At 40.0% G+C, this 18,095-nt stretch overlaps 2 protein-coding genes across 15 annotated transcripts in view; both read left to right on the plus strand.

Moving 5' to 3' along the window:
* Positions 1-18,095, plus strand: part of UNC80 (unc-80 homolog, NALCN channel complex subunit) — a 228,521-nt gene that overhangs the window by 33,042 nt on the left and 177,384 nt on the right. For all 14 annotated transcript variants that reach the window (XM_055290458.2, XM_063645667.1, XM_055290465.2 and 11 more), the window contains 6 exons: positions 10,405-10,666; positions 12,071-12,205; positions 13,720-13,936; positions 14,615-14,755; positions 15,816-16,084; positions 17,136-17,504. In XM_055290458.2, the coding sequence (XP_055146433.1) occupies positions 10,405-10,666; positions 12,071-12,205; positions 13,720-13,936; positions 14,615-14,755; positions 15,816-16,084; positions 17,136-17,504 (1,393 nt within the window). The remainder of the gene's footprint in view (positions 1-10,404; positions 10,667-12,070; positions 12,206-13,719; positions 13,937-14,614; positions 14,756-15,815; positions 16,085-17,135; positions 17,505-18,095) is intronic.
* On the plus strand, positions 4,371-6,974 carry LOC129488365 (zinc finger protein SNAI1-like). Its single transcript, XM_055290471.2, has one exon. It carries the CDS (start codon positions 5,636-5,638, stop codon positions 6,407-6,409), a length of 774 nt encoding a protein of 257 aa, XP_055146446.1. The 5' UTR covers positions 4,371-5,635; the 3' UTR covers positions 6,410-6,974.

Consider the following 18,095-nt stretch of genomic DNA (forward strand, 5'->3'; position numbering starts at 1 on the left):
CCATATTTTATTGGTCATAAATAAATCACAGTTCCTGCCTGCACTCAAGAGAAGATGATAAAGGGTGTGAACACCATCAGATGGGAATCAAGGGTGTTTATCCTAAAATCTGGCTACACAGTTCTTTTGAAGATGTACAAACTCTTCCTATATTAGCCTTCCACTGATTCAAAAGTAACCATTATGACCACCAGCACCTCCACAAGGGTTTCATTTTATTTGATGACAACAAAGTCATCAATGACAGAATTAAATCAGATTTGGGGAAAGGTAGTTATTTAGGACACAGACTAAGAGAATAACAATAAGAACTACGTTTTTGGATATTTATGTGTACAAAATTGTACTAGAGTCTCTACATTTATTGTATTATTTAAATATTCATATATTCATTTATTTCTATGTCAGTATATGCCACCATTATTGGCCTAGATATTCTAGTCAAAAATATGAGGTTCACTCTACACCAAGTCCTTTACATTCTGCCTTCTTAATGTCTGTCAAATCTTTTTTCTCCAACCTCATAGTCACTGGCTTGGTTCATATCCTTATCATTTCTTACTTGGATTTCTTTTTTTAATTTAATTTTTTAGAGACAGGGTCTCACTCTGTCACTCAGGCTGGAGTGCAGTGGCATGATCACAGCTCACTGTAACCTCAGACTCCTAGGCTTAAACAATTCTTCTGCCACAGCCTCCCAAGTAGATAAGAATACAATGTGCACCACCAAGTCCCACTATTTTTAAAAACATTTTTTTGTAGAGACATGGTCTTGTTATGTTGCCCAGGCTGGTCTTGAACTCCTGGCCTCAAGTGATCCTCCTGCCTCAGCCTTTCACAGTGCTGGGATTACAGGTGTGAGCTGCCATACCCAGCCTTTATTTGGATTTCTGCAACTGCTTCCAAACAAGTATTTCTACATTAATCATTACTTCCTACTCATCTATTACCTATGAGATGTTACCAAAGTGATTTAAAATACCTGTGGACTAAAAAGATATGGTTATCTGCACCAAACATGCCCAACATACAATGGTAAAATAGGCATAGGATACCTGCTCTGGACATGTATAATCAAAGAGAGAAAATGAGAGGCACCAGTCCTTATTAGTTTTGAAATTAAGGTGGAAAAATGTTGGAAGGTCCTTGATTAAAACTCAGTGCTATTCTTGCCCATGGTTCTTGGCTCCACCCTCTGGGCTATTAATTCTATCCTCCAAATCAGCTTTCCTTTTTTAAAAGAGATAGCATGTGTTTACAGCTGAGTAGTTTCCTCAGCTTGCTTCCTGCCAGTAACGTTTTGGGAGTCTAGTGGCCTCTTTTTTCCTCTTGTACTGTCTCTGGAAGTGTTTTTGCTGATATAATTACTTTTAAAACTTTGTGGGTTCACTGTGAACCTTTTTAGGGTCCACTAGAATGGAAAAAATCCACATCTACAAATCTCTTTGAGATAATCTTATTTCTATTTTGTGCTTCTGTTGAACCTCTAAGAAACTTAAGTGCCCTTAAGTTTCTTAGAAGCCATATATATATATATACATGTAAAAGAAGTTATAAATGTTTGGATTTGAATCACACTCTCAACGTTTAATTTAGAGGGTTTTTTTTTTTTTTTCGAGACGAAGTCTCGCTCTGTCGCCCAGGCTGGAGTGTGGTGGCGCAATCTCGGCTCACTGCAAGCTCCGAAAGGGCCTTTTATCTAATGGAACGGTATTCTTGGGTATAGCCTGAGATCATTCTGAAGTCTTAACAAATGACTGTGTAACTCCCACCCTTGGCTTCATCTTTAGACCACATTTTTCCAAAAGTTCTTTGTATTTGATGTATTATTGGAAGCCATTTCTTAATTTTAGCATTATTTCCCATCTGGAGAAGCTGAGATTTTTCAAAATCAAGTTCCAGCTCATTACCCTTTAACAGTTCTTCCTTTAGTTCATAACTTTTCTCCCTCAACTTACTATAAGAGCAAGAAGAAATTAGAAGGCACCTTCAGTATTTTATTTGGAAGTCTCCTTTGTTAGATCACCCAGTTTGTTAGGTACTTATTTTTTAACTTTTCACATCACAGCTAAGCAACTTTCTGTTACTACATAACACGGATTCTCCTTCTCCAGTTCCCAGTAGTATACCCCTTACTTCATGTTAAGAAACCATTTTCAAAATTAGGGTTTTATCTTGGTTCCAAAATCTGTATTAGTTGTCAATTTCTATATAACAAATTATCCCAAATCCTAGCAGTTTAAAACAAAGGACTTTTTTTTTTTTTTTTTTTTTTTTTTTGCATAGTTTCTGAGGATCATGAATGCTGAAACAATTTAGCTGAGTGATTGTGGCGCAGAGTCTCTCAAGCTGTTGGCCAGGCCTGCAGGTATCTGAAGGCTTGACTGGTTTGGAGACTTTGCTTTCAAGCTCACTCAGATGGCCATTGGCCAGAGGACACAATTCCTCACCATCTGTGTCTCTCCGTAGGGCTGCTCATAACACAAAAGCTGGTTTCCCCAAAACAAATTATTCAAGAAAGAAAGGGAGCATCAAAAATGATGCTTTTATAATCTAATCTTCTATAACCTAATCTTCTATAACCTAATCTTCTATAACCTAATCTTTTATAACCTAATCTCTGAAATGACATACCATCAATTCTGCTATACTTTGGATCACACCAACTAACTTTAGTGCAGAGTGGGAAGGGACCACACTAGAATGTGAATAGCAGGAGGCAGGGATCACTGGGGGCTATGTTGGAGGCTGGCTATAATAATGATAATGTCACCATCATTTAATATATTAAAATTTTTATGGCTATTTCTGTACATATTTTTTCACATCAATTATTGAGTATTCCTCCTCCACTAATTCTGTTTTATACAAATTCCAAAAAGTTTAACTTAATTTCAAATAAGAGTAAGTAATCTTTTACTTCAAATGCTATGCTTCTGTCTGACTTTTAAACATATCATAGAAACCAAGATCAGTGTAAAATCCTGAGGTCATAAAAATACTCATTAGCTTGTATTTCTTATATAATTTTTCTTATCCATAGTAAACATAGAAATTTACAAATATAGACATATAGACAGAAATGATGTTTCTTTTCTCTGACAAAATCAAGTGTTAATAGTTCCATTCTGATTTGCTGGTAAAAACAAAAGCCAGCTATAATGTTCAAGACTACTATTTGTGAACAGATATTTTTTTCTTATTCTCTGATATGTCTATACTCAAGCTCTCTCTTTATATATATATTTATATGCATTCCCTGACACATATATGTGCATAGTCACCCACAGCAACATACACCCACATGTGTTAATTAGACATGAATCAGTGGCACTTTGGAAAAATGAATTAGGTTTTCTCTCTGCCCAGCTGCAGTGGTTGGTTGCCATGGAAATGATGCAAGGTAAAGCTTTCAGAAAATACAAATGTTCATGTGTCTTTATTGGAAGAGCTCATGTATTAATCAGAAAAGAAGAGAACTTTAATAACAAAACAATGCAAATATCCTAGTAACAAAAGCTGTCTGTATGTATCAAATACAATTCATTATCTGTTTTGCTCTGAACTTGAGTGAACTGCACATCAGTCTTCTCTGTACTCTGCAATAAGTAAACAGGTAGCTAGTTTTTAAATTAATGTTAGATTTCATCTTTAATTACTATATGCAGAGAGTTAATTTATGCTTCAGTAAATACTGCACAGAGTCAAGACTGACAGTTCTTTGCTTCCAGAGATTGTTATTTCCGGAGTGCTTATGTGCCTTCAATACTTTCTGCTCTCAGGTCTCAACCCTAATTAAGGATAACTTGACTTTCCAAAGCCATAGTTGCTTGGAAAATAGACTAAAGAAATTCTTGCCAGTTTTGAAATTCTTTTCTGTCATAATATGTTGTTTATTCTATGCATATAATTTTGTATAGAGTCGATTACAGAAAAAATGTAAATATATAAAATATTTTTAAAATAAGTGAAAATCATCCATGAGCCATCAGGTAGCTATAAACATTAATAACTTTTTATATATGTGCTTTTCTTCATTATTTTTACATATATCATTTAGAAGAAAAGTTGTATTCATATTCCTTTATAACATTTTCATTTTTAATTTTCTCCAGGAAATAACTTTTAGATTCAGAGGATATTAGACTTGAAAAGAACTTTTCTATCACATGTTCTAAGAAGCTTCCCTCATGTCATTTTTTTTTTTTTTTTTTTTTTTGAGACAGGAGTCTTGCTCTGTCACCCAGGCTGGAGTGCAGTGGTGCTATCTCGGCTCACTGCAATCTCCACCTCCTAGGTTCACGCCATTCTCCTGCCTCAGCCTCCCAAGTAGCTGGGACTATAGGTGCCCACCACCACGCCCGGCTATTTTTTGTATTTTTAGTAGAGACCAGGTTTCACTGTGTTAGCCAGGATGGTCTCGATCTCCTGACCTCGTGATCCGCATGCCTCAGCCTCTCAAAGTGCTTGGATTACAGGCATGAGCCACCACGCCTGGCCTCCCTCATGTCATTTTTATCCAGTTGTGAAAATTTATTTCTCACATGTTAGTCTGCTGGTTAATTAAAATGACTTTTATTGGATGGTGATACTTTGATCATACCTGATAATACTGTCTTAAATGAAATAAAAATATTTATTGATAGTTCCTGCTTTTTATTGAATATTAAGTGCAGTACAGCTCACACATTAAGTCAAATAAACTAGTGATTGGATAACACCTTAAAGTGAGGTACTTAAATATTTGCTACCAAACGTCTTGTTAATTTATTGATATTTTCAAATGAAGTCTCTTTCAGTATCAATCAGTTGAAATGTGATTTTACTCAACAAATTTTGATTACATAAGATACAGATATGTTTCTAGTCTCTGATCACAGCCTTACGTTGTTGGAGTCTTGCTGTTCTGCAGCCCATCATCTGCTGAACTAACATGCCCTGCTAGAAAATAGTTAATGCTTATGGGACTCAACTGTACAGTTGATAATTACTTTCAGACAATACATTTTGTATATAGAGAAAGATACCAATTTAGTCATCTGTTGCCCTCAGGGACAACACCGTCAGCATATCTTCTCAGTTACGGCGATTCCATATAGGATTATTAAGAGTGTTCAAGGCTGGGCGTGGTGGTTCACGCCTGTAATCCTAGCACTTTGGGAAGCCGAAGCGGGTGGGTCACCTGAGATCAGATGTTCAAGACCAGACTGGCCAACATGGCAAAACCTCATCTCTACTAAAAATACAAAAATTAGCCAGGCGTGGTGGCGGGCACCTGTAATCTCAGCTACTTAGGAGACTGAGGCAGGAGAATCACTTGAACCCGGAAGCGGAGGTTGTAGTGAGCCGATATCGCGCCACTAAAAAAAAAAAAAAAAAAGGCGGGCCCGGGCTGCTACCGCGCGAGCCCAGCCGGGCCCGGCCCACTTGCTCAGAGCGTGACATTAGGGGGAGGCACGCCTCCAATTGGCGCGAAAGTGATAAAGAGGCGTGGCCGGAAAGGTCCCACCCTGCTCCCCTGGAGTACTTAAGGGAGTTGGCGGGCGGCTGCACTTATTGCTCCAAGGCTCGGCCTAGCGAGCGGATCGCCTGCACTACTTCTGCGCTACTCAGCGACCTCGTTGCCTCCGCCACCATGCCGCGCTCTTTCCTCGTCAGGAAGCTCCCTGACCCTGATCGGAAGCCTAACTACAGCAAACTGCCGGACTCGAATCCAGAGTTTACCTTCCAGCAGCCCTACCACCAGGCTCACCTTAACCCCACTGCTTCGCTGCCAACACTCGTCTGGGACGCTTTCCTGGCACTCCAAGCACAACCAACTGCCAGGGCCTCCCTCCAACTGGGACTCCCCCAAGAGAGTCCCACGGAGGCAGAACTGACTTCACTGTCGGATGAGGACAGCGGGAAAGGCTCCCAGTCGCCCAGCCCACGCTCACAGCCTTCTTGGTCTTTCTCCTCCATTTCAGCTTCTTCCTTGGAGGCAGAGACCGATACCACCTTCCCAGGCTTGGGCCAAGTGCCCAAGCAGCTGGCCCAGGTCTCTGAGGCCAAGGATTCCCAGTTTCAAAAAGCCTTCAACTGCCAATACTGCAGTAAGGAATGCCTCAGCCTGGGTGCCCTCAAGAGACACATCCGAAGCCACACGCTGCCCTTCCCCTGCGAAACCTGCGGGAAGGCCTTCTCCAGACCCTGGCTGCTGCGGGGCCATGTCCGGACCCACACTGGTGAGAAGCCGTTCTCCTGTCCCCACTGCAGCCGTGCCTTCGCCGACCGCTCCAACCTGCGGGCCCACCTCCAGACCCACTTGGACGTCAAGAAGTACCAGTGCCAAGAGTGCGCTCGAACCTTCTCCCGAATGGCCCTGCTCCACAAGCACCAAGAGTCGGGCTGCTCAGTGGTCTCTCGCTGACCCTAGAGGCTCCCTCTTCCTCTCCCTACCTGACACGCTGCCCCCCGCCAACCAACAGCCTCCCCAAGCTCCAGAAGGAAGGAGGACACCATGCCTCATGCCACAGAATTCCCTCCTGAGCGCCCCCATTTCTGGATGCATCAGCCGCATGGGACTTTGATGAAAACCATTTTCTGGTTCTGTTTCCTCTGCTGGATCCCTCAGTGGACTCTGAAAGAGGCCTTCCCGTGGCCATGTCTGTGAATGGCTGGCGGGAGGGCAGCTGGCAGCCCCAGCTCGGGGGCTTTCTTGAACTGGCTTTTCTGCATGTGTTTGTGTATTCAGAACTGTTTGGATACAGCTGTTTGAGCTACAGGACAAGAACTGACAGACAGTGTCCACCCCAGTCAGGGGACCCTCCCCACTCCCTCCCTGAAGGAGCCCTCAGGCCACCCTCGGCGAGGTTTGACTGCAATAATCCACCCCCAGTTTCAGCCACGGGACCTTTGAAGGCGGTGGCTGACACCAGGACGTGTCTAGAGCCTGAGATGCTCTGGGCCTGAGCAGCTATTTCAGCTTCCTGTTTGGTGTGGTTGTCACCTGTTTCCCAGGCAATTTAACAATATCTCAAGAGGGACTGTAAGTAATGGTTGTCACTTGTCAGTGGCCTAAGTGGGGTGCTCTGGTCTGCCCTATGTATCTCCCAGAACTATTTTGGGAGCCCAACAGGTAGGCCTGGGAGGAAGATGTTTACATTTTTAAAAGTACATGGGTACTTACATTTCATACATTTTGTATCAAGGAAACGTTTTGTATAGTTAATGTGTGCAGTTTATTGATATCCAATAAAGCAATTTGTGTATTTTTTAAAAAGAGTATTCAAGGAGTACCTGAGAATGTTGTTTAAAATAAAGATTCCTGGACCACATCCTCTGAAATTCTGGTTTAGGAAGTCTGGGGCAAGACCTGGTGCCTGCGTTTTTAACAACCTCCCTCCTTCGTATCCTTCTTGGAAGGAAGGATTCTCATGAACGTGGTTCATGGTTATCTCACATAGAGCACTGATCTAGGGATTTGAAGTAATTTATGGAACTCCCTAATCTAATTTACTAACTAGAAACATTTGGGGACTTTAAAGTGTGGAGCAGAAGGTAATGGGTGTAGAACAACTACCAGCTATTCCAATGGGGAGGAAATAATTTGGTCGAACTAATAACTATCTTAACCACAGCAGCCTAGTCAAGAAAACAACAGTTTCACAGGCTCTTATAATAAATCAAATGATTGTCACAAAGCCTTGAGGACCTAAAATTACCCAGCTGGTAACCAGCCAACCCTATACTTTGTCTTTTGTTTAAAAATCCAAGATTACAGCATGGGGGCAGGGGAAAAGAAATCCTATCATCTGCGGTATAAATGATCGGCTGAGAGGAGTGGGTTGGGTGCGTCATGCATCTTTAAGAAGGAGAAATGGGATGGGTGGGGGAAGGGAGAGCAGTGAAAGCCTTTTAGGAGATGGGTAGAAATGAAAATCAAAGTTTTTAGTTTCCCTCAAACTGGGTCTTAGGATAAACAAGTGGCACTCAGGGTCTCAGGAGTAAACAAGTGGCATGCTGGACAATTTGAGAAAATATTAAAACAGGGCTTTTTACTCAAAAATGTATTTGGGGCTGAGAGGCAATAAATCAATAACTGGCACACCAGGGCAAGCATAATAGAGAATGAGTTTGGAATGGTAAACCCAGCCAGACTATTCAGGCCTGGTTCACTACTGTAAGGGAGCTTGCGTTTTATTCCAAGGGGATTAAGTAATATATTGAAAGGGTTTGAGCCAGGGAATGGAGGAATAAGAGGAGAAACTAGTAGATTAATAGGAAGTAATTGCAATAAGCCTGATGAGAGATGTTAGTGGCTAGGACTAGGGTGGTGTCTGTGGAACTGATGAGAAGTGGTTGGAAGGAGATTCTGTAAGACTTTATGATAGATTTAAAGTTGTCACAAAACTGATGTCCAAAGAATATTCTAGGTCTCTGGAAAAAGGATAAACTCTGGCATAGCACATACGGGAATTTAGGGATTGTAGAAGGCTTCTTTTCATGTGACTGCCAACTCACTTTTGTGTTTGAACTTCAGTTTATATTTATTTCCTACTTGTCAAAATATTCAAGAATATTAGACTGTAAGATAGCATTGAAATTCAAAACCATTGTGTACACAGGCAATTGTACCTCAACCCATCAGACAATGCTATTAACAAGAGAAAAAATCATAAAGTATGGTATGTGCTTCGACAGGGAAGTAGAAGAGCTGTCAAAATAATTTGCAGGGCACAGATATGGTTTGGATTTGTATTTTTGAACTTTTTACTGAAACCCACAGTCAGAAATGTATTTTACCAATGACTCATAACAAATGTATCAAGTGAGACAAAAGTTTCACCAAACATCCAAGTCCTTACTCCATAGTATTTTTGTTTTTGTTTTTGTTTTGTTTTGTTTTTTTGAGATGGAGTCTTGCTCCGTAGCCCAGGCTGGAGTGCAGTGGCGCTATCTCGGCTCACTGCAAGCTCTGCCTCCCAGGTTCATGCCATTCTCCTGCCTCAGCCTCCGGAGTAGCTGGGACTACAGGCGCCCGCCACCACGCCTGGCTAATTTTTTTTTTTTTTCTATTTTTAGTAGAGACGGGGTTTCACCTTGTCAGCCAGGATGGTGTCAACCTCCTGACCTTGTGATCCGCCCGCCTCGGCCTCTCAAAGTGCTGGGATTACAAGCATGAGCCACCGCGCCCGGCACCATAGTTTTTATTCTAGTTAATAGGTTAAAATAGTAGCTGTGTCCTATGGAATTATTTTCTTGAACCACTAGTGAGCCGTAGATTTTTTAATTAAAAAAATATGAGCCTAAGAAGTTTAGGAAAATCCCTACTCACTCTCTGTGGCTGCGTTTTTTGTGAGAGCACTTTGTGTGTGGGTAGCATCATTTGCTAGTTCATGGTAGGGTACAAACATCTCTCTTTTGCATCACCTAAATCAGAAGGAAATTGTGCTTGGGAGTTAAGTTTAGATTTTAGAATTAAGATACCATCTTGGATCCCGGAAGTTCTAAGTTTATATTTTGTCACTTATTGTCTGTCTTTCTTACCAGACCACATGTTGTTCAAGGTGAGAAAGTTAAATTTACCATTAAATCTGAATTTTGTGGGACACAAACATTCAATTTGTTGCACCTAAGATACATAGGATGGTGTATTAATCTGAGTAATTTCTTAAAACTACTTTGTAGTAGAATTAAATTGAACACTAGGTAATGAATATATTATGTGTTTAAATTGAATAATAGAATCCCAGGAACTTGAGATTTTTAAAAAAATTGGTCTTGCTCTCTTGCAAGGATATATAACTTTAGAATTTTCAAACTTATTTTATTTATTTTCCTCATAGCAAAACTTCTGTTTCTTAGCGTTTTGTAGCTTTTCCTTAGTTATTTTACATAATATTTTCACAACTGAAATTAAAATAGCTCAATGAAGTAGGCAAGGCAAATATCATTTCTATTTCTATCGGGGTAAAAGTCAAACCTGATCTTAGCATAAAGGAAGCATTGTAATCTGAACCTCATCTATTTCTATAGCTCTCACTTTCATCATTGTCCATCACCCAAATTACTCACCAAATATTAGGGTCTCCCCTTAAAACTCGTGATTTTTAAAATTCATACCTTTGTAGGCATTGTTCCCTCTGACAGAAATGCTAATCCTCCCTCCTGCCCAAACCTCAACTTTGCCTGGCTAATTCCTATCCATCCTTCAAAACTCTCTCAATATCTCTACTTTCAGGAGATGTTTAGCGAAAGTGGAATGAGAGAGACCAGTTGGAAGGGTATTAGAGTAAACTACATAAGAAACAAGTAAATGAATAACTAAACAAATGAGAAAAGTAGAGCTATAAGCCATGCTGTGCTGCCCCTCTGAAAGCTTGATTGCCAGTATAATTATCTTCTCTCTGCCATTGGGAACAGGGCCTCTCTTGTGATACCTCCATGCCAAAGGTCCCGCTATGCCACCTACTTTGACGTTGCTGTTCTGCGCTGCCTACTTCAGCCCCATTGGTCTGAGGAAGGCACTCAGTGGTCTCTGATGTACTATCTACAAAGGCTGCGACACATGTTGGAAGAGAAGCCAGAAAAGCCTCCAGAGCCAGATATTCCTCTCCTGCCCAGACCCAGGAGTAGCTCCATGGTGGTGGCAGCTCCCTCACTAGTGAACACCCACAAAACCCAAGTAAGAAAAACTCAGTTCATTGTCATTCAAACCAGCAACTTTGCCATAATGGATTCTTTTTTTCTCTGTGCATCCAGCTCTTAGGTACTCTAGTGCTGACTTTTTGGTTGGTGGGTTACACTGTTGCTATTATCTTTTCCCTTCCATCTTGCATGCTTGACCCTTTGCTGGCTTTAGCACTTAATCATTTGAAGAAGTGCACCTCTTGCACCTGCTAATTTAGTATAAGTCTTTGTTTATCTAGAATAGTGGAAAATTGGGTCTTCTGGATAATCAAAGTAGTAATTAATAGAGAGTTCTGACATTTAATCTGTTGATTACCAATATAAAATCAGTAACATAGGATTTTACTAAACATGATGTAACCTCTTTTGCATAACTCAACATTTTCCAGTGTCTTTTTTTTTTTTTTTTTGAGATGAAGTCTCGCTCTGTCGCCCAGGCTGGGGTGCAGTGGCACGATCTTGGCTTACTGCAAGCTCCGCCTCCTGGGTTCACGCCATTCTCCTGCCTCAGCCTCCTGAGTAGCTGGGACTACAGGCGCCTGCCACCACACCCGGCTAATTTTTTTGTATTTTTTCAGTAGAGACGGGGTTTCACTGTGTTAGCCAGGATGGTCTCGATCTCCTGACCTCGTGATCCGCCTGCCTCAGCCTCCCAAAGTGCTGGGATTACAGGCATGAGCCACCACGCCTGGCCAACATTTTCCAGTGTCTTAATGTCATCATTAGGAATATTGCATTTTGATAGTCTTGCTATTTACTATAAATGTTTGGAGAAGTAAACTGAATGTGTACTGATACGGTGATATCTTTATGGCAATTGCTTTTTGATAAATGAATGACCTAATACCAGCTTGAACACTTGTTCTTGCCCTCTTTCTCATCAACACCAGGTGTTGAAAATGTAGAGAAAAATATGACTTGTAGTGTGTTCCAGTTGTTTGGATTTACTTAAATGTGAATTGACTGAGTCTGAAATTTTTTCCTGCATATTCTGAAAACAAACGAGCAATAGCAGAGTTAAAAGGAAATATAGTCTGTTTTTAGTAGTAGATAGTCTGCCTAAGTGGATATCTGCTTTACTGAATCATTCAATGGAAAAAAAAAACACTCTTTTAATTAAAAAAAAAAAAGAGAGATCCATCTTCTCTCTATTTTCTTAGCATTCTAAATCTGGGGCTACATGACCTCACTGCCGAAAACTCAAGACAGAAATTATAATTAATATGAAATATATATTCTCACCAGCAGAATTTGGATTCTAGAAGTCCAGACATACAAGTTCAATTGTTCAAAGATGTCAAAGCTATAGGCGCATCCCTATTAAAAATGTGACATTTCAATAGGAACAGTATTTGGATGTAAAGTCCTAAGTCCTTGATCATTGTCTACCTTTATTAAGGATCTCACCATGAAGTGTAACGAGGAGGAAAAATCTCTTAGCTCTGAGGCCTTTTCCAAGGTTTCACTGACCAATCTGCGTAGATCTGCAGTCCCAGATCTTTCTTCAGACCTGGGTATGAATATTTTTAAAAAGGTGGGTAGAAATGCTTATGCTCTTTGATATTTTGGTAAATAAAAAATGTCAGTGGGACATGAGATGTTTCTGATCATACTGCAGTATGGGGTGAGGTGGGAAAGGGACATTAGAAACAGAAGTCAGCTCCTAGATGTAACACTGACTTGCAGCATACCCCTGTGCAAGTCCCTCTGTGTGTATGAGTGAACTTCCTATTCTAAATGCTCCACAGGGTTGTCATGAAGCTCAATTCTGATCATACGTATAAAGCAGTGTAAAGTAGTGTGGTGGTGGAAGTAGTTGTGGTAACAATGATGGTAACTTTCATTTGTATGGTTCAACTCATTTTTATCAAGTACTTTATATAAATAGTTCTCATTTAATCCAATGACATCCTTATTCTCCTCATTCTGCAGGTAAGAAATTGACCCTTAGAAATTTTAGGTAGTTTGCCCAAGATTGAGTCCAAACTCAAAAGTAGGTCTTCTAGTTAAATACGTTATATTTTTCTGCCATTACTCTGCCTCTCTTTTTTGTAAGTAATTGGAGATAAACAGAAAATAATATGTGTAGACCTATGTACATGTATATACATAGTGGTTTGCTTTCTCTTTTTCAAAACTGTTAGTTTAATTATGCCGACGAAGAACACAGAACACGATATTAACCTATTATGAGCTGAAAGTGTTACTAAGTAAGCAGTTTTCTGCCTTTGTTAATGACGCAACAAAAGACAATGACTATCAATTTTCTTAAAACACTGATCATTTGAAAGGAAAAAAGTGGTTTTCAATACAGGCTGCATATGATAATTTTTAAGGAGCTTTAAAAAATACATCTTCAGGTTCAATCCTAGACCAATTAAACCAGCATTGCTGAAGGTAGGCTAAGGAATTGTTATATTTTAAAAGTTTCCCTAGCAATTCTAAACTTTTAGTTGCACTTGGTTTTGAACTTGTTTGGTAGGAATAATGGGTTTGTGGCAATGTATGGTCTGTATCTTCTTTGACTCTTCTTACGAACAGTGGCGCACATTTAAAGTTGGCTAACTGGAACAATGGATCACCATCGTGAAAAATGGAACAGAAAAAGAGAGGCTGGTTCAAGTAGTGACTCTAACCTTGTGATTTGCAAACTTTAGTGTGCATCAGAATTAACTACCAGACTTGTTAAAACACACATTGCTGGACCTCAGCTTCTGAGGGTCTAATATAATATGTCTGAGAATTTGCATTTCTAATAAGTTCCCAAGTGATGCTGATGCTGCTGGTCCAGGGACCACACTTTGCAAACCACTAGTCTAACCGAACCCAGGAGAAAGGCCCACGGAATACGTGGCCTTTTACTTAGTTTCTTTCACTCTTTTAACGTGAAATTTCTCCCATTTTTATTGGATGATATTCAGTGACTTTCTGGGTCTCCTCTTCCTGGCACATTTCTTGTATTTTATTGCAGATCATGGAGCCCCTTGGGAAGCAGATTGTAACCTTTTCTTTGCCCTGTGCCTAATTCTGCACCTCTCATCACTGTAGTTCAAGAGCCGCAAAGAAGACCGAGAGAGGAAAGGCTCCATTCCATTCCACCACACAGGCAAGAGGAGGCCACGGAGAATGGGAGTGCCCTTCCTGCTTCACGAGGACCACCTGGATGTGTCCCCCACGCGCAGCGCATTCTCCTTTGGAAGTTTCTCTGGGCTGGGAGAAGACAGGCGAGGAATTGAGAAAGGAGGCTGGCAAACCACCATTTTAGGTGACCATAAGGCCTTCCAAAATAGGGCAGAGTTTAAGTGACCTGTTTAGAACTGGATCTAGGGCTCCTGGGCAAACCTGAATCGTTCTTGAACAATTCAGCCAAGAAATTTGGGGCTCAAATTCGGGTTCTCCAGTACCAAAATAATGCTATGTTTTCACAGCCAAATAAATCCAGATAATTGAAGTAATTATGCAAGAGTTCTGTGAAATTAGACAGGTAACAATCTTATTTCTTAGATCATTCTAGACAAAGAAACATGGCCTTAGGGTGCTCTGTGCATTAATTTCCATTGTGAATCTAGACGGCAGATTTTTGTTAAACTTGAATTTTTTTTCAAAAAAGCAGCAAAGGAAAAATATATATATATATATTTTTCTTTCTGGATTGCATATTAAATAGGCCAATTTAAAATTGAGAGCTGACAGCTAGCTGGGCCACAACAGATGGTTTCTGACATTTGGCTAAGATTGGGGCTGACCTTATCACAGGCAGCTTCATCAATCTTCCTGACCCTGAATATCCCCATGGCAAGTTCAGTTCTTGCTTTTTTGTCTGTGTTTCACACTTTTCCTAACAGCCCCACACTCTCCCTGCTGTCACTGGGAAAGACAATATCTTGGCAGAATAACTTTCAGATTTTAAAACCCTCTTGTGGGGTGCTCTTATTCATCCCAGGGAAATTGACCCGGCGAGGCAGTTCAGATGCAGCCACTGAGATGGAGAGTCTGAGCGCCAGGCATTCCCACTCCCATCACACCCTGGTAAGCGACCTGCCGGACCCCTCCAACAGCCATGGAGAAAACACCGTCAAGGAAGGTGGGTATGAGGTGAGGCCTACGGGCAGGAGTTCAGATTTCTTTTCTTGTTTTCTGTCATTACACCATGTTACTTTCCCATTGTAATCCACTTCCTGTGTTTTCTGAAAACTGGCATTCTTGTGCTGAATTGCTTGGTAATTTACTTGTTAGCCATTCTTAGCATATCCTTAGTGGCAAGAACTATTTAACATCGCACTGTAAACACCATACCTCTCAGAGGGAGAGCAAGGACAAGCCATTCATATTTCTTTTCAAAAGCTCATAGACCCACAGGGCTGAAAGAGACCTTGGAAGACATCCAGATTCAGTGCTTCAATCCCCTCTATGAGATCTCTCTGAAGGGCTTGTATACCTTCAGCGGGAGGAAAGTCACTGCCTTCCACGGCCACCAGTTTTTTTTTTTTTTTTTTTTTTTGAGACAGCTTCTATTTTAGATAAGTTCTTATGTGTTTTGTATGCAGCAAACATGTGTCTCTGGGTATAATCCAAGACAGCTTCTCATTCTGTACTTTTAACAGAATAATTGATTTTTTTCTTATGTTCTCATAGAAGCATAAATTTAGTCCCTCTTTGATCTGCACTGTATTTCAGGTATTCAATGATATCTGTTAGTTACCACCACAAATTTATTTTCAGTTACTTTTAGCCAAAGGAGAAAAAAATTATTCATGTTTGTTGTTCCTTAATATACTAGATAAAAATGCTATAAACGAATAGTTTATATCAGTATGATCTATCATCTAACAGTGGGTAAAATTCATCTATGCTGATCAACTAAACTAAGTCAGTGTTAGACAGAAGTTAAATCCTAATCTCAGCCTTAAGGAAGCCAGTTATAATTCACATTTTTCTACAATCTTTAATATTTTCCACACACCATATGGCCTTAGTAGCTTCAGTAGTCCCATGAGAGTTGAGAGTAGCTTTGAGACTATAAGTTAAATATTTTCAAAAACTACAGCTGTTATTGTGGTCATGACTGAAGTAATCGTATAACTGTCTAACTGATATTGTAGGTTAACGTAGGGAGAACTAAGACATCGCTTTCATTTTATTAGTGCGATCTCAGATCTCCACCATCACAGTTGCGACGTTCAATACCACTTTGGCGTCATTCAACGTAGGCTACGCAGACTTTTTCAATGAGCATATGAGGAAACTCTGCAACCAGGTGCCTATCCCGGAGATGCCACATGAACCTCTGGCATGTGCTAACCTACCTCGAAGCCTCACAGACTCCTGCATAAACTACAGCTACCTAGAGGACACAGAACATATTGACGGGACCAATAACTTTGTCCACAAGAATGGAATGCTTGATCTTTCTGTAAGAAGCAAGAATTTTTCTTACCAAAGTTAGACAGATATTAATTATTTGGTGCATTTTTGCAATGTTGTAGAAAATGGGCATATAGATTCATAGAAATATCAAACCTTGAAATGAAAAAGCCACTCACTGAAAAAAATTCACCAATGTGTCAACCATCACAGGTGCACCTTACTTTTTTTTCAAGCATTGCATCAGATTTGATCTGATCTCAGAATATTTTTATAATCCAAAACCATTAGTGAATCCTGAATATACATATATAAATACACATACATATGTGTGTTTAGTAAGTCTCTTATGTCTAGAATGAAGGCAAAAAAATTCTTCACTTATTTTATTTTGGTATTAACAGGACTACAAACCTCCTGTGTAGCCAGAAAAAAATGAATAGAAGTTCTTAAAAGATTTAAGCTTGCATTCTCAAGAGTGCCTGTCTTGAGTACAGTTATTAGCAAATGAAGGGGTTGTTGTATTTTACAATTATATTTCACAAAATTTTATTGCACATTAGGAATCCTGGCTTAGCAAATAATTTACAATATTAAAACCAATAAAGGAACATAATTTAAACATGCAAATATTTTGTACTTTAAATGAAATATGAATAATGATATAGTCATGAACGAACAAAAGGAAATCGTTTTTCTTTATCCATTATTAGTAATGAATGAAAGACAGGGGATTAAAACACTTTTATTTTAAAAAATCAATAGAACAATTTTCCATTTGGACAGATAATTACTCTCCCATTAACTCACTATGCTTCAATATCCCCATTAACTGTTGATATCATAGCATGTTTTGGAAGATGTACATGAGATAATACATGTATATATTTTTAATACTTTGGGTGACTTACACGCTCTATTAAGCAAATACACAAGATTCCACAGCAACTTTTATAGGAAAATTTGACAATTGTCTAAATTATTTCTACCAAATTTCATAGACTAGCCTAAGGAAATGGGTTAAACAGAATAACCAAATCTCTTTAGGAAGAGGGAGTGCAGGTAACTTAATCATGCTGTGTTTATCTTGTCTTTCTCAGGTAGTTCTGAAGGCTGTTTATCTTGTCCTTAATCATGACATCAGCTCTCGTATCTGTGACGTGGCGCTAAACATTGTGGAATGCTTGCTTCAACTTGGTGTGGTGCCCTGTGTAGAAAAGAATAGAAAGAAGAGTGAAAACAAGGAAAATGAGACTTTGGAAAAGAGGCCAAGTGAGGGAGCTTTCCAGTTCAAAGGAGTATCTGGAAGTTCCACCTGTGGATTCGGAGGCCCTGCTGTTAGTGGAGCTGGAGATGGTGGAGGAGAAGAAGGAGGAGGTGGAGATGGAGGAGGTGGAGGAGGTGATGGAGGAGGAGGTGGAGGAGGTGGAGGCGGCCCTTATGAGAAGAATGATAAGAACCAAGAGAAGGTATGACTGAACCACCTTATGTGTCCTCATGAAATGTCATACCTAATTTCTTTCTAAAGCTTGCCTGCTAGCAGTTTATTGACTCCGAACAGCACCTAGTCACTAGAGCAAAAAAGTGGAGAGTGGAGAAATCTCTTCATTAGGTTCTCAGTAGGCATTAGTAGAAACAGTTAAATGCAACTGTACTCTAAATCCAATATCTATTGCCATCCAAACAGTGTTAGGGCTAATTCTCTAGTCATGTTATTTCTGCAAGAGAACATTTCAGTTATGCTATGTTGCCATAATTCTCAGTCTGACGCCAAGTATAACCTTTCTCAAAACCTTCAGACTCTGACCTAATTGAAGAATGTCTTAGTCTTCTCAAGCTGCCATAACAAAATACCATACACTGAGTGGCTTAAACAATAGAAATTTATTTCTCATGGTTCTGGAGGCTGGGAAGTCCAAGTGCTGTCAGGTTTAGTTTTATTCTGAAGCCTCTTCTCTTGCCTTATAGGTGACCACTGTCTTATTGTGTTCTCACATGGCCTCTTCTTTATGCATACAGAGAAAGCAAAAGAGAGAGAGCAAAAGAGCTTCCTTGTGTTT

The sequence above is a fragment of the Symphalangus syndactylus genome, chromosome 8 (genome assembly GCF_028878055.3).
Source record: "Symphalangus syndactylus isolate Jambi chromosome 8, NHGRI_mSymSyn1-v2.1_pri, whole genome shotgun sequence".
In the NCBI taxonomy this organism is placed as follows: Eukaryota; Metazoa; Chordata; class Mammalia; order Primates; family Hylobatidae; genus Symphalangus; species Symphalangus syndactylus.

Bases quoted from the DNA above. Each gene is read 5' to 3' on its own strand.
- LOC129488365 (XM_055290471.2), top strand. From the start codon at position 5,636: ATGCCGCGCTCTTTCCTCGTCAGGAAGCTCCCTGACCCTGATCGGAAG.